This window comes from Gallus gallus, chromosome 2, assembly GCF_016699485.2.
Source record: "Gallus gallus isolate bGalGal1 chromosome 2, bGalGal1.mat.broiler.GRCg7b, whole genome shotgun sequence".
Lineage (NCBI taxonomy): Eukaryota > Metazoa > Chordata > Aves > Galliformes > Phasianidae > Gallus > Gallus gallus.
Genome location: NC_052533.1, coordinates 95123235 through 95139624, shown reverse-complemented (window position 1 = coordinate 95139624; position 16390 = coordinate 95123235). Strand labels below are relative to the sequence as shown.

The window sequence follows — 16390 nt, the reverse complement described above, 5'->3', positions numbered from 1 at the left end:
AGGGTAGGGTAAAAAAGAAATTAATTTTTACTGTAGATTTTCATTGCTATCTTTTGCATGTAAAATCATTTACTCATGAAAATTTTACAGTAAAATTTTATATTAAAAATTGTGTGTTGTTGCTTTGTTTCCTTGACCCACTCTCAACTTTGAACAGATATTACTGTATTCCCTGCATTATCCTCCAGGGACTAGTTAAGTGTGATATGGTCATTACGTCAAATTCTTAATTTTACACTTCAAATCTAGGAATGGTCCCACTGATCTCTGTGGGAATACTCACAGAATTTGGTTTGTGGTAATGTATGAGAAACATCTAGGTAGTGTGAATTATTTTATAACATGTAATAGATGTAATTGTATGAAGGACTGCTCTATAGCATTTCAGGTTGACTATAAATCTTTTCTAAATACAGCACTGAAAGACAATATAAATTTAATTTTTACAAAGCAAAATATAATAACAGGTGCTGTTGCTCTGCCACATATGTTATCATTTCTTTGAGTGAAAATAAGCATATACCAATCTACTATTTCTGCTTTGTTTTAATAATTTTATAAGTTATATTTAGCAAATATTTAACTGTTTTCATAGAATTAAATGCTAATGTGGCTGCAGACAATAACAATTTCTCATGTATTGTTAATTTTTCATAATTAAAATGATCAGATTGTGCTGTCTGCCATAGTCCAGCACTCCATAAGCTTCCACAGACATAATTAGTCATAGTAATTTCTTCTACTGCTTTACAGCTATACATTTAACAATTGTCTTCTAGTCTGATAGGTTTCAATATTTCCTGCTAACATACAAGGTAAGATTACAAGTGAAGTTTTAGTAGAATTAATTTTTAAGAGCAAATGAAATTTCATGATTGGATACAACATAACATCAAACACCACTATATACCCCTGCTTTCTCTTACAAGAAATGAAAGAAAGTAAAAAGAAAAAAAAGAAAAAAATGAAAAAGGAGAATAGAAAAAAGCTCTAAATACTCCAGGATTTTATTTCTTGGTACTAATTTTCTTTGGAAGCCACTTCTATGAAAAAATCATTACTAACTAAAGAGTGCTGCAAGCTATTTTGGATAGCTGAAGCAGAAATAAGGTAATCACTCTAAACTACATATCAGTAGGTTGATAAAGAAGAGGCAATATGAGAGGTGCTATTTCTTCTCTAAAATAAAGACATTCAATATAAGTGTGTACCTTATCTCAGAAATTACTTTAATAGCAAATGAATTTTTGTTTGTAAAGTTAGTATTATTGATAAGGATAGTTCAACAAGGAGCGTGTGTGATTGTTTTCCCATTCGGTGCTATTACAGCTAATTCTGTAGATGTAGAGATGAAAAAGTAGATCCTTTAATGCACTCTCATCTTTTATGACTGAAATGCCAGACCTGAATTATCACGGATAAGTACAACAATTGATAGAGACAAAACAACTTGCTGTTCTGTTGTTCTTCCCCTTATTTCTGTTTCTAAGAACAGAAAAAAAAAGAAAAAAAAAGAATTAATCTTGCATTAGAATAGATATATAAATTCTACCATTGCTATCTTCTCCCCTCTCTACTTGATTCCTGTACCACAGTTTTGAAGTGCACTCATGTATATTCTGGTCCCTAAAAAATAAATAAATAAAATCCAAGACTTTAAAATCATGAATTTTCTTATTATGTGCAATGCTATAGGGAAGTTTTGAGATTACTCTCTTTATATATATATATATATATATATATATATTTTCTTATACAGATACATGCACTTATAAACATATTTACTTCTTTTAAAGAAAGTATGTACACAAAAAAATAGTTCTTTATATATATTAATGTCAGTAGATTTTTTTTATATATAGTGGAGAAGTAATTTGAGAAGAATAGTGAGTGAAGCTTCTTGAAAGCTATTTCTGCAAGCTGCTACACATGCATAAACCCTTTCAAGCCCATGGACATCTGCTAGCCCAGAGATATTCTTCTGTGGAATATGTTAGAGTCTTTGATATCCATTTGTCATGTTGAATTTTTTAAGCCTGTTCACTTTCATAAGAGATATATGTGAGGGGTACAGGAAGAGATCATCCTCACACAATTTTATTACTCTTCTGAAAGAGAGTAGTGACTTCAGGAGAATTTTGTCTTATGGCTTGAGTGATTCTTGGTAACAAAATAATTCAAATCACTGACCCAGAAAATACGTTAGTTTAGTAGGTAGTAGTAAGTAATGTGGTGCAGTATGGATCATATGAAAATACTGCTGATTTTTATGGAAGAGAATTTAGTCTCTCTCCTGATTGTAAGTAAATGTGGAGACCCATATACAGCTAGTAAGAGCAATCGTTCAGGATTTTGTAAATAGAATTTTACTCCAGTGGTATTTTGACATGACTTAATTGTTCTATGCTCCTGCATAAATGACTATCGTGACTGTTTACTTTAATCAAAAATCTATGTAGACTAAAAAAGAAGCAGTTTTTAAATGGTAAGTCAGAGAGCAAATTCCCCTCTCTATGTCTTGGTCCGTACTCAAAACAAAAATACCAAGGAATAAATCTGTACAGACTGACCGTGATTTGAAAGAATTGCAATATGCATATTGTTTACATAGAGCAGGCCTAGTTCATTCTAAATTCTAACAGGTTTATTTTGATGAACTTCAAATGTGCATGTGTGAGAGGGAAAAACATGCCTCCTTTCCATTCTTCTGAATGTGTTATGTTGCCTGCAGACTCTTGGTGGTGCTACAATACAGTAATGCTGTGCCTCCCCCCAAGCTCATTCTGTGCAATTAGTATGTGATGATGCACAGTATACTGATGAGTTTTAGCTCCTGAAGCTGCCAGTCTTTTAAGAATGTGAGTGACAAACAGTCATTTTAGAGAGTGACATGCTGTGATGATCGCCCATCAAAACTCCTCAAGAATACTCAGCCAGCTACATATGCCCATTCAGTTCCATCCACAGCAGCAACTGCTTCTGAGTTCTTCCTGTAGCTGTGCTGATCTTAATGGGCGGCTACACAAGTCCCTGTTGCCACAGGGCATTTTGTATTCTTATAAAAATTGGGAGGGGTGTGGTGCGGGTAGGCACAGATTTATGAGTATTTCAGCATCTGCAGATGTAGGAAAAGACACAGTAAGAATATATGTGTGTATGAGTGTGTATACATATATAGGCATACGTGCACATATTTCTGTATGTACATGGTCACTATTTGTCTTCATAAGGAGTTGTCATAGAAGTGTACAGAGAGAAATAATACTGTGGATGCAACTGGGCATTATTGAAAGAAAAATGTCAAAAATGTGGCACGATTGATCTTAGCACACCCAGTTTTCAGTATTTCCTATTAATTATTCAGTTCACCAACCCTAAGACGACAGAGTCTCTTACTCCTAGGGAATTCTTCCATGTAAACTTTATTGTTCACTTAGAAGCCTAGAGGACTTACTTAAAAACTAACTGAAATGTTACAAAATATATTTTTTAGACTTTTGGTTACTTCTATTTTGAATTTTGTTTGAATAATAATCAAGGGCTTAAAAAATTTTGCTGTTCTCTTTCCTGCATCACTTTCCTTTTTCAGAGGGTTGACAAAATTAAAAATCACCTCACTTTCTGTGGCTAAGTCATTAGAGTTGTTCTCCTGGAGAACTATCAGTCAATGGACTCTCCTATGAATGTGACTGAATCTGAAATAGCATAGAGGAAGAAAGGGACAGTGAAGTCTAACTGCTTATTCTAATTTAATCATAGAAGAAAATGTCAGAGGAAAATCATAAAATTCTTACTTGTTTAATTTCTTAGAGTGTTATTAATATATACCTTGAGTAAAATAACACCTGGCAAGATTTGGGTTATCAGTGATTTTGATTTCTGTTGCATTATGCAGAGCATGAAACGTAAATGCTGGTAATACTATACAGCTTTACTTTCAAATAATGTTCTTGCTTAACATTTTCCAATCACTGAACAAATCAGCTATATTTATTACTTTATGATTTTTTTTCATTTGTACTTTAAGATTTATTTTCATACTTCTTCATTCCATTTCAAATTGCCCTTCTTTTCATTGTGTTTTCCTGTCCTCCTTTTCATGCTCCATCTTCTCTACCCCAACACATCCTTTTTGAAGGCTTTCCTCAGTCTGTTAGCCACTCTGTTTCTCTCCTGCTTTCAGAACTGCCAATGTTTTTATTCCTCGTTTGTTTTTAAATCTACATTTCTTCTTTTCCATCTTTATCCTTTTTTATTTACTCTCCTGTCCAGTGCTGACTTAATCAGGCATCTATGCGAATACATAAAAGAAAAAACATTATTCTTACTGGCTATATTACACCCTATTGAATATGAAGAACTCCGAGGCTCAAAAATACGAACATGAAATTTGTTTGCAAGAGGGACAAAAGGGACAAGCTGTGGGGTGACGCATCTGGTACTGCAAACTGGAGTACCAGCTTGAATGTGAAATGCACTTATGGGCTATTTAATCTTTCAATATCCAGTTCCTTTTGGATGCTTTTGGATATATATATATTAGCTGGTGGTCATTCTCTAGTGTTACTAGTTGCAAGGCAAAAGGGTTTGGAGACAGTCTGAGTTCGGGCAGCCTGTAAGGATGAGGCTAGAAGAGTTCTCAGGAATGTCTTGGACCTTCAGTCATTTCAGAAGCTTTTGGGTCTTCAGTCTGCTCTGGGCACTCTAGATGAAATTCTGGGGGTTTTAGTTGAACACAGAGAAAAAATCTTGCCTAGGTTTACAGGGTTTTGACTAAGACTGCTACAAGCTCCATGTATTAAATAAAAATAAAGCAGTTATGTTGTGTTCTACAGCATGGGACCTTGCTGTGTTCCTGCATGTCTATTTTTGCTTCTGCCTGATAAGGAGAAAGTCTGGAGGCAACAAAACAGTACATGCAATTGCTACTATGTCAAAGTGGAAAACTGTGCCACTATGGCACTGTGGTCTGTGTCAGTTCCCTACCATTCTTCTAACATCGCTGGGACAAGGAAATTCTGGCAGCATTACAAATATATACCCCAAATTCCTTATATTTAATCTCCCTTTAATTACAAATGTAAGGTATTTTGGATATAAATAGTTACGTTTACTTGATCTCTTGTCTTCAGTATAATCTGTTGAGCTGAAAAAACAGAATTTAGATGAACATATTTTTTTTTGAGCCCAGGCTTGTGCTATAGCTTTATATAAATTAATAAAACCAAAAGTAAACAAAAATCCTTCAGGAACTTCTTTATCACTTTCTCAATGTCTCTTGGTGGGGGAAAAAAATAAAAAATCATTGCCTGCTGAATAGTACTTTCACTACTACAAGATTTAAAAGAAATGGCCAAATTAAGCCTTTGTTTATAATTACCTGCTTTTCCTTTATCTTGCAATTACACATTTGATCTGTACAGAAATTTCTTCTCTAAGTCTCCCCAAAAAGCAGCAAGAGCATATTCTATATGGAGGTAAGAGTGCCTTTCTTTCACAGTCGATTCTCCATTGTTTTGTGATAGCTAGAAATAGTAAGTTTTCTGCTGTTATGTTATAGTAAGTTACAAAATAGACAAGATGATTACTTCTGTCTCAGTGTTCTTTCTTCATTTTGTCCTTTTTTTTTCTTTCTTGTTTCTCTATACTGTTAGAGAGAAGGCAGGAATAAAGATGCAGTTTAACCACTTCCACATGACCAAGGTATATAGGTTCCTGTTCAGTCATAAGGATGTATAAGTTATTCCTTTCCCCTCTTTCTAGCTACTTTCATATGAAAAAAAAATGGAAAGGGTACAGACAAGGCAGCTCCAGCTTGAGAAAACTTTCCAGTTGTTCTGCAGACATATGCATGTTTCTTCTTGTGTCAGGGAGCTATGGATCTGGGCTGCATTGAAACATCTCGTGTTTTCTCTGTCTGTCTTTACACTGTCATCATTATTCTGGGATCCTGCTGCTGCTGAAGACCTATCAGCTCCTCATGTTCTGTCTGAGCTTTTCTTCTTCATGGCCCCAGACTCGAATGTGCAGAATTTGCGCTGAAACATTAGCCATGCTGCCACAGTTAGGAACATTTACAAATTCAGAACTTGGAGGAAGACAAAAGCATGTGAATGTTGCACCTGCTTTAAGGGGGCACAAACTGAAAATCAGAGTAATAACAAACCTCTCATTCAGAACTCAGACAGATTAGTGATTGCCAGAGAAATTGCTATTAATGTAGTGCAGTACCTCTACTTACTGATAAAAAAAAAGTCCTTCTTTATTGAAAATAATGCTTTAACACACTTTAGTGGCATGTGATGTAAAGATCTGTACCTACGAATAGACTAAACTCAGAAACTATTGAGTATTAGGGATCCTGAGCGAAATGTATTTCTTAAGTTTCAGTGTTCTCTAGAATAATCATGGTTCTATGAGTCCAAATAAGTATAAATGCATTGGATGAGACACTATACTGAGCTTTTACTGCTGTAGGACCAAAAATATACGTGAAAACGAAATTTTATTCATAGGGAAAGTGAGAGTAGCATTGTTTTTGCTACTGAGTGATGCTGACTGCTTCCTTCTATATCACATACCTTAATATGCATTTTCTAAATTTGAGAGGTTTAGAGCTAGGCTCTTAGAAGATTGTTTGTTTGTTTGTTCTCTTCTAAAGAGAAAAAAAAAGCTTACTTCTAATAAGGATTGACCCTCTCTACCTCCACAAAGCTTGTGTGGCTTCACTTATTAAATCTCTTCACTCTCTGTTAACCTTTCTAAAACTTCAAAGTTATCTTCCTGTCAAAAATACATCATCTCTTCAAAAGCTTGCCACTTTATTTCTCTGTTTTCTGTACTCATTTTTACATGTGGTGTATTTCAGGGAGCACATAATGAAAACACATAAAGTCTTCAAGTTTAATGCATGTTGAATGTAGCAAAGAAGCAATAGAATAAGCATATAATAATTGCATAGTGACTTGCATATTAGGGTTAAGTTGAGTTGATAGTCAAGGCAAACTAGACAGTAACTATCATTGACAATTTTGTGGAGGTGGAAATTAATGGTATAAATTGTAAGTATGCAAACATCTTTATATATTGCACTACCTTTTCAGAAAGCAGCAGGAGAAATGAACACATGATGAGCCAGACTTATATCTTCTTAGAGGTTCTTGTGAGGGGCACAAAGATAAGAAAAAAAATATATATTTTTTTGTAACGTCTTCTGAAATAATTTTTTTCTAATATATTACAGAATGAGATCGGATGAGATTTACTCATCAAATCTTTTAATCTTTCATGTCTCTTGAAACAAGCATTTGAAGCAGTTTTTCTTGCTCCTCTCTGTTTCTGAAGTCAGTGTTTCTGTATGCAGCTACAGACTGAGCTGCACTTCTGTCTCCTAAAGGAATCTCTCTGTAGAAAGTGATAAGAGTAATAGACAAGATAGTAGATGGTACAGTCATCCTTCTGGAGCTTACAGATGATTTCTGGAGATATTCTGTGAAGTGCAACTGTCTTGGGGACTAATATCATTCTCTATAGCTAGTGCCAGAACAGTCACTGGAACAAATAAGAATATGTACCTAATCCCAGGTTTCAGTATTTAAATGTACTTATTTATAACAAAACAAAACAAACAAACAAACAAACAAAAAACAACAAAAGTGAAAACCCCTGTCAAAGACAATTTATAATGAAGACATCCTAGGATATTAATTTATGTAGCTGGAAGTATGGTAATTAGAGGTCACGGTGGTAGCAGAGGTGAAATCACAGAATCAAAAAATATTCTGAGTTGGAAAAAGCGAGGATCATTAAGTACTACTCTTGGCTCCACACAAGTTCACACTGTGTCTGTAAGCATTGTCCAGACACTCCTTGAAATCTGGCAGCTTGGGGCTGTTACCATTGCCCTGGGCAACCTGTTCCAAGGCCCAACCACCCTCTGGTGCAGAACCTTTTCCTAACACCAACCTGACCCTCCATCCACTGAGACAGCCTCATGCTGTTTCCTCAGGTCTTGGTGCAGTCATCAGAGAGCAGAGATTAACTCTGTCCTTCCTCTCCCCTCATGAGGAGCTGTAGCCACCATGAGGCCTCCCCTCAGCCTCCTTTGCTCTGTACTGAGCAAACCACTCACACGTTTTGCCCTCCAGACCCTTAAACAGCTTCAAAGCACTTCTTTGGATGCTCTCTAGTAGGTCTACCTTCTTCCTATATTGTGACACCCAAAAGTCTACACAGTAGTTTGTGGAAATTTTGTACAGGACTGTTGGATCCAGTACTTTTGTTCTTAGTTGCAAAGCTTTGATGCATCTACGTTAATGACTTTGAAGGCCATTTTTTTTGAGGATTATACTGGGGGAAACTGAAAATTACATAAAACATATTTGGATTTTGTCAGAATAGCTTATATTTTCATTGTTCTCTTGTATTTTAAGTTTTCTCGTACAATTACTTAAGAACACACAACAATTTTGAGTCAAATCCTTGAGAGTTTTTTATATAGAACTGATTGTACAATAGTGCCAGAGATTAAATAATCTTTAGCTGTATCATCTTTCCTACAGTTAGGTAGGTAGGTAGAGAATTGTGCTTTACTTGCTTAAACAAGGGCTAATGTTTTTTTTATAAAGAAAAAATAAAAGACACAATTTCTTTTTTTTTTTTTTTTTTTTTTTTTTTTCACCATTACTTCAAGAGCCTCAAACTTAGAGTAACAAAGGCTAACCCCTTTACTAATCTGTGCAGTAGCAGTTTTCTATCAAGGCATGGTTTCAAAAAGTGCCTTTTGTTCAGCATGTCACTCTAGAGCATGAGCCACTGTAGTGTAACCCTCCTGAACATTCATGGACTTCAGAGTGGAACTCCTTAAAGCACAATATGTTAATCAGACAGTTGCTACATGAGCAAATGGGAAATGCTGAAGCTATTTTTCCTTGACACATCTTTGAGAATTTATAGTTCTAGTTTCTCCTCTGAAGGTCTCTTCTTTTGTAACCCTGCTAGAATGTTACTCAGGGCATCTTGATCTAAATACAAGGTGAAAGGGAGGCTGTTCAGACCTACACTGTGAGATCCAGATGTGAGTGCTACAGTCTGGTGTGCTGAGGATGAGGCTTCATCCTCATGAGAGAGAGCTAATGTTACTCTCCGCAAGTAGATTCAGTTCCCATCTCTGCATGAAGAATCTACTTGTACAACTCTAATGTTCAAGCATCTGCTCTACCTGATACACAGCTGAGTATGCTGGTATCATCAGCTCTTTCTGTCATCTAGCATATCCTTAGCTATGCCACAAAATAAGGAATTATTTTTACAGGGAGAATGGGGAAGTCTCAGCTGTCGCAGAAAGACCAATGCTGTGCTAGAATACAAGATATGGAAAAAACCTGAATCTCTTCAAGGAGATAAAAACATTGAATCTTTGTACCTCATAGCTTCTGTTCTTGAGTAATATGATGCTGTGTAGGTAATAGGATAACCCTGAAATACAACATAGGGGAAAAAAAAAGAAACACAAGCTGAACAGATTCTTACTTGCACACACTACTGTTCCATTTCAAAAAGATGGGTACTTCTTCCAGTCAAGTCTGAAAAATTAGCAAGAGCCACTGCTGCCAGTTTTGTGAGAAAAACAATGGTACATTTTATTGAGTTAACCCAATGTTATGTGTGAGAAATAGACAACATTTTTATCCATCTGAAAAGTTCAAAATTGGTCACCAATTCACCCCTTCTGATATAGGGAAAAGCCTTGCAACTGTGCAAAGTTATGCTCAAGATAGCAATTGTCTGCAAGTGTATTTTGGAAGTGGGGGGAAAAAAAAAAAAATGAGGACGTTGTAATGATGACGATACTAGTAAATTTAACTCCAAACTCACCATATGGATGAAGAACAAGTACAAAATATAAAAGAAACAAAGAATGTTGTCTTCAGTTATTTACAAATAATAATGTATCTTTAACTAGCTAAAAAGTAGCATGGGGCACGTGTGTCACTTTGACATGATATTATATTGCTAATACAAATCTGAAAAGAATGAGGTTTGGATAAATCTGGATCCTGTAACAGTAAAGTGTGACTCAGTAGAGAAAAAGCAACTACAATAATTGTGGAATCTTTGTGACTTAAAAGAGCTTGCAGAATAAATAAGACAGCTTCTTTCTGCAAACTTGTTTTGCTTTTCCAGTAGGAGATATATTTTGACCTAATGGGATATCTTACTTCTGAGTCTGCTGCAAGTTCTCCAGGGAAACTACACTTGGCATTTGATGCAGTAGTTGAGACAGCATGAGGACGTTTCTTAGTCTCTCTCATACTCTGTATTATTCTTAAGTTAGATAGCAATGAAGAATATATGGAAGTGCAGTTATTGTTCTAACACATAGTAGTGAGAAACCAAACCATTGGACAATTTATTCTGTTTATTTGAAATATTTTAGTGAACTATACAGTAAACAATGGGGAAAACAGTATGTAATTTCCCATACAGACACAGGAACAAACACTAACATCAAGTTTATAGTGACATTTGTTTGAAGTCACACTCTTTAGTAGAGCAGTAGACAAAAAAAAAAACCAAAATTTACACTTAGGTCAGAGTAAAGGTTATGATAATAATGTTTGTATAGGTTTGTATGTGCATGGTTGTGTAAAATTCCAATACAAAAAACCTACAAAACAATACAACATACATTTGAAAATGAAATGTTTATAGAAAAGAGTGAAATCATTTTGCTCAAAAGAGCAAGTTGACAGATTCAAATGGTCCCTCATGAGCTGTGCACAATAAACACTCAGCTTATCTTTCCAAGAACAATAAAATTTCATGTACTACTGCTTGACATAACTATTTTTACATATCTCCATGCCACTGACTCTCTTGAAAGTTAATCTCATCTCTCATCAATTTTTCACCAGCTTCACTCTGATGTTGATAAAGGAGATGGTTCCATCAAATACATCTTGTCAGGAGAAGGGGCAAGTTCCATTTTCATTATTGATGAGAACACAGGGGATATTCACGCTACAAAGAGGCTGGATCGAGAAGAGCAGGCCTACTACACACTCCGAGCACAAGCACTAGATAGGCTGACTAATAAACCGGTGGAACCAGAATCTGAGTTCGTCATTAAGATTCAGGACATCAATGACAATGAGCCAAAATTTCTGGATGGTCCTTACACTGCTGGAGTTCCTGAGATGTCTCCTGTGGGTAAGTGCAAAATAGACTGTTGGTGTTGTGGGAAACTTTTTACTACTGCCTTTTAAAAATTTCATTATTTTTTACTGTATCACACTAAGCTACTTAATTATATATGAGCCACCTGCAACAGTTAGATATTTCAAGACTTAACTGGAAATAACATGCTAGATTAAGTATTTACCCCTTTCAAAATTTTGTGAAACTCAAATAGCTATGTAGGGACAGAGTTAAGCATTTTACAATGAATTTCTCATCCCAATGCCCAGAGGCTTTGCTTTATAATTCCCGTTAACAATAATAAATTTCACACCACTGGTATGGTATTTAGAGGTGATAATATATCATTTTATTCCGATTAAGTCTGTTCTTAACAACCTCTTCAAATTCTTGCTAGTACATAATATTTTCTGTAAGTTTTGTGTATATTGTTAACCGTTAGTTTACTGTGAATCTTTCCCAGTGCTGAGATCTAGCTCTCTGTGAAGAATATACAAGTGGAAAACACTGGGCTACAGATGAAGATAGCTGACAAAATTCCAATAGAATCAGAGAAAACTGGCTGGTAGAAGCTTCAAACCCCCTCGGAAGCTTTTATTCCTAAATTCAAATTAGGGAAGAAGTTCAACGTTAAGTCCACCATCTCTTCTTTTTAAAGAGAGCAAAGGGTTACTTGTTGCCAGGTGCTAGTGTTCCATCAAAAGATGTATAATTCCAGCCAGATAAGAGACATTTTGATGAGCTTTTGTTTAATGTGAATTTATAAATAAGTGTATGAAATTAAAAAGCACAAAAGTTTTTGCTATGTCATTGGAAATATGTGTGTGGGAACTCAGGTTCTTGATCCTTGGGTTAAGAAAGTTTTACGGTGATTGCAATTAGGAATGTCTTTGATTTTAGACCATATAAAAACTTGATACTCTTAGGTAAAACTGAATTTGTTATGGTGTCCTCAACTCCATTTCTTGTATTTTTGCATACTAAACAATGCCTCTAAATTAGAGCTAGAGAGCTAAAAATGATCTTCCCTGACAGTGCACTCTGCAGCAATCATATTTTACATACAAATCTCACTTTAGGAGCCAATAGAATATAAGTAAAACAGTGCTAATGAGATTTCTATTTATTTATATTACTAAACAGTGAGCATTTGCTACTTTCTCTCATTTGGTACTTGACAACTTTTCATTGTTACTGAAACATAATGTGAATGTCTGAAGAAGCAGTGGTGGCCTTGGAAAAAAGGATAGACACCACAGTTTTTGAGAAAGATCAGGGACGAAATGAAGTTTTCATATATTCCTGAGAAATTCTGTCAGCAGTTGAAAAAATAAAGACAATCAGATAATATAAAATTAAAACCTAAATATTCAGCACTTTAAAAATATGTTGTAAATATTAATTTATATTTTATTTTAGGATTAGATTAACTGAGCTGTAGAATACATAAATAGAGAGTATTTTACAGCTTTGTTTAGATCTCTAAGGAGTAATATTTCTACCTACCCTTCTTGGATGAGTTAACTATTTTTTTCTCCTGCACAGATATAGTGACATGTGAAAAACTCCTGTAAATATATGAGGTTTACCTACACACACAGATCCATGCCCTAACGTGTATAGTCTGCAATGGAGAACATAAGGATAATGTTTTAAAGGGAGCTAGTTTTGCACATTTTGCCAAATCTGTACTGTATAAATGACTGAAAGAACGTCTGTCTCATGTGGACTGCAGTACCAAATATATATTCAGCTTAGATGGAACATTGTACAAAATTATTGTTAACTGTATCTGAGCACTTCTAAATCTGTGTTGACTAAGGGCAGTTTCATCTTAACAAGCTTTGTGATACTACATTTTAAACAACTTCACTCTTTGTAACACACAAATACTGATTACTAAATTAGGGATTGCCATGAAGTTCTTGTGTGGCACTTCTCTCACATAGTCACATAGATTCATAGTTTATTCATATAAGACAATTTTTAATTAACCACCTGGAGCATTCATGAAATATTAAGGAGAAATTATCTTTTATTTAGTTTGAAATTATATCATTGACAAGGATTTTTAATTGGATATTAAATAAAATGAAAGAGATTACAGGATTATAAACCCAAATTAACCATATAGTTTGGAGAACCATAACCTTTAACCAAAAGGGCAGTTATGGAAGTAAAATGATTCTATATTGCATTTCACAAATATTTTAGGATATTATCTAAGGCTAATTGAGGTCAATCTTTTCTATTATTTGAAATGACTTTAGGTCAGGTTCAGATTATGTTTGGGTCAGGTCCAATTAGATTGATTATCCAGAAAAGAGTAAATACTTTCTTACAGTACATAGCAAGAACCTAAAATATATGGCTTTTTTAATTCCTGTTACTAAAAAAATCTGGCAGTATTATATTTCACACACACACACACACACACACACACAAATTGCAGTTTATACTTAGGAGAGTCCCTGTGATGTTACACATGAAAAGAGTGGATGTGAGACACACATGTGTTTGTCTTGGTAATGACTGGAAATAAAAATTCAATACCAAACATAGCTTTGCCTTTATTTCATTTTCAAGACTCCCTACACATATAAGCAGCTTTACTTATTACTCAACAAGAGAAATATCTGTCTTTCTTGTTACACTTATTATACCTGATAGAGATGGATTGAAACACTTAATATTTATGTAAAACAAAGAAAGAAAAGGAAAGGAAGGGAAAGGAAAGAAAAACTTTTACGTCATACTTAAGTCTTTGTTATCAGTGCCTAGTGGAGGCAGTTGCTCTACATTCACAAACAACATCTTTTTCAGTTTATCTGACCTTGGGCTTTATCCATGAGTAAAGGAAGACTAAAAAGGTTTGGGGGAAGAGGAGGAAGGAATGAGCATAAAGCCTGCCTCAAAGTCCATTGTTTCCAGTTTTGTGATCCTGGAGTTGAAAGGCTTTATAGTGCCTTTCAACTCCAGTGCCTTTCAACAATATATTGAAAGTATATTGAATATATATTCAATATATTCAATATATTGAATATATATTGAAAATATATTGAATATATAGTGCCTTTCAACAATATATTTTTAATGCCACAGGGTGTAGATCAAAACATGTCTGGGCTACTACACGTAGGTATTAAGGAGGTATTATGGATACCTTACTAGTAATGATGTTTAATACTTCTAGTAGTAGCTGATATCACTCAGAAATGTGGAGACAACATAGAAGTGTTTTGAGCACTATACATCATTAACTTTTATTAGTCAATGTCTTTACTAACTGGCTGTCTTTAAAGGCTTATATTTAATTTCTTATCGTGGTTACAATTCAAATTTAAGGGACTGTGCAATTTCAAAAATTGGCATTTCAAAAATTGGCAAGATGATTTTCCCTTAAATGTTAAAAATTGAAGTTACACACGTATTTCTTATACAGACCTATTTAAAACTGATCAAATGTCATGCACTGTAATAACAAGATTTTTAAAAAGCTCCATGCAGAAATTTCTAAAACAATAAACTCAGAGATTTAAAGCTGGTTCATTTGAAGAATTGCTACCTCAAAACAAAATGAACAACCCTCTTATCTTGCCTTTATTTGTCCACATCCTAGAAAAGGTTAATATCTGCAACATGTCCAAAACATCTGTTTATCTTGACTTAGGTAAATTAAAGTACAAATATCATTCTAAATTAAAGGTCCTCTCCACAGAAAGTTTTCCCCCCATTTTGCTCTAATATCAGAACTGAAATAGTTCAAGTTCTCAGATAATTGTGTTTCATTGATATCTACCAATATGTGTTAAAGTTTAGGTTAAAAATGACAGCTTAAACCTTCTGGAAAAAAATGAAATGTATGCCAGCCACCAAAAAGCCAGTTTGTTATTAGCAATCATCAATTAAAAATAAAATAAAATAATAATAATAATAAAAAAGAATGGAATGCCCTTTGATTAGCAGCACAGATTTTCTCCTCAATATTTGCTGCCATTGATGAAAAAGTTTATGGAATGGTTCCAAGTAGAATCCGTTTTAGTGAACTGACATTCTAACTTTGCTACTAAGACCTAGATAATTGTAGAGAAAGACAATTGCAGAGAAATCCACACTGAGAGGAAAATAAACTATTTTTCAGTGAATGGACCCTCTTTATCTTTTTGGCCTGTGTCAGATATGCAAACTGTAAGAAATATTTTAAGTTGTGAAGCTACAGGCTATAACAGTTTATTAATGAAAGTTCAAGGTAGGGTTGGTGTCCTGTTTACACCTCAGCCCAGGGCTGTGAACAATGCTGCAGTAAACAAGATTTACTGGATCAGAGAGCTTTTTGGTTGGAGAGAAGGTTTGGTCCTGTTTGTAGACTGCCAAATGGTACCTCTGAGTCTTAAGGTTGGACACTTGCATGGTAGATGACTACCTGTGTTGTAAGATCAAGGAAAATGTCCAGGAGTAAAGAGGAATACAATTTAATTGATGGAACATGAACTATCCTTTTGAAAGATGATTTTGTATTTGGAACTATGATGCAACTGACCATTTTTCCTCAATCCATAAATTTACTGACTATCAATAGTATCCATATAGTTTTCTTGGTTATGCTTTCTTTAAAGAACATAAAGATTTGAATTTAGGATCAATCTATTACTAGAAAAATTAGGTCATCCCTGTTTTGCAATGATGATCCTCTGAAGGAATGCTTATTCTTCAAGAGACATCCTCTTCCTCTGGGAAAATCTGGAAATCTTTACTGTTGGTCTTTCTGTTCATTATGTTTCTTTGCAACTGATCTCCTACATGTAGGTTTATTCACATAGCTAAAACAAATTATGCTAGTTTGCGTATTCTTTTAAAAAATATTTTGTGCAAGGATCTCTCACTAAACATAGAACTTCTAGAAACTCAAAGTTTTTGAGTGAAAAGAGTAAAGAAATAATGATAATAGTAGTTGTTTTAGAAGATCTTTCTCTTCTATGAGATTTGAGAAAAAGTAATTAGTACAAAGGAAGTAGATTAGTATCATCATTTTGTAGTTGCTGATTACAGTCAAGTAGGATGAGCGCAGAAAGATTTGGTGTTAGAATTTCTGCCTAATTTTTTTTTTGTTTGCTTGTTTGTTTGTTTTTGTTTCTAGAGGATATATGTGTTTGAATGGGAAAATCTTCAGTTTAAGAGAGAGCCACTTAGA

General features: G+C 34.5%; 1 protein-coding gene across 2 annotated transcripts in view; it reads left to right on the top strand.

Annotated features, from left to right (window-relative positions):
- CDH7 (cadherin 7) overlaps positions 1-16390 on the top strand; it is an 86300-nt gene that overhangs the window by 27393 nt on the left and 42517 nt on the right. For both annotated transcript variants that reach the window (NM_204187.3, XM_040674141.2), the window contains exon 3: positions 10917-11211. In NM_204187.3, coding sequence (NP_989518.3) covers positions 10917-11211 — 295 coding nt within the window. The remainder of the gene's footprint in view (positions 1-10916; positions 11212-16390) is intronic.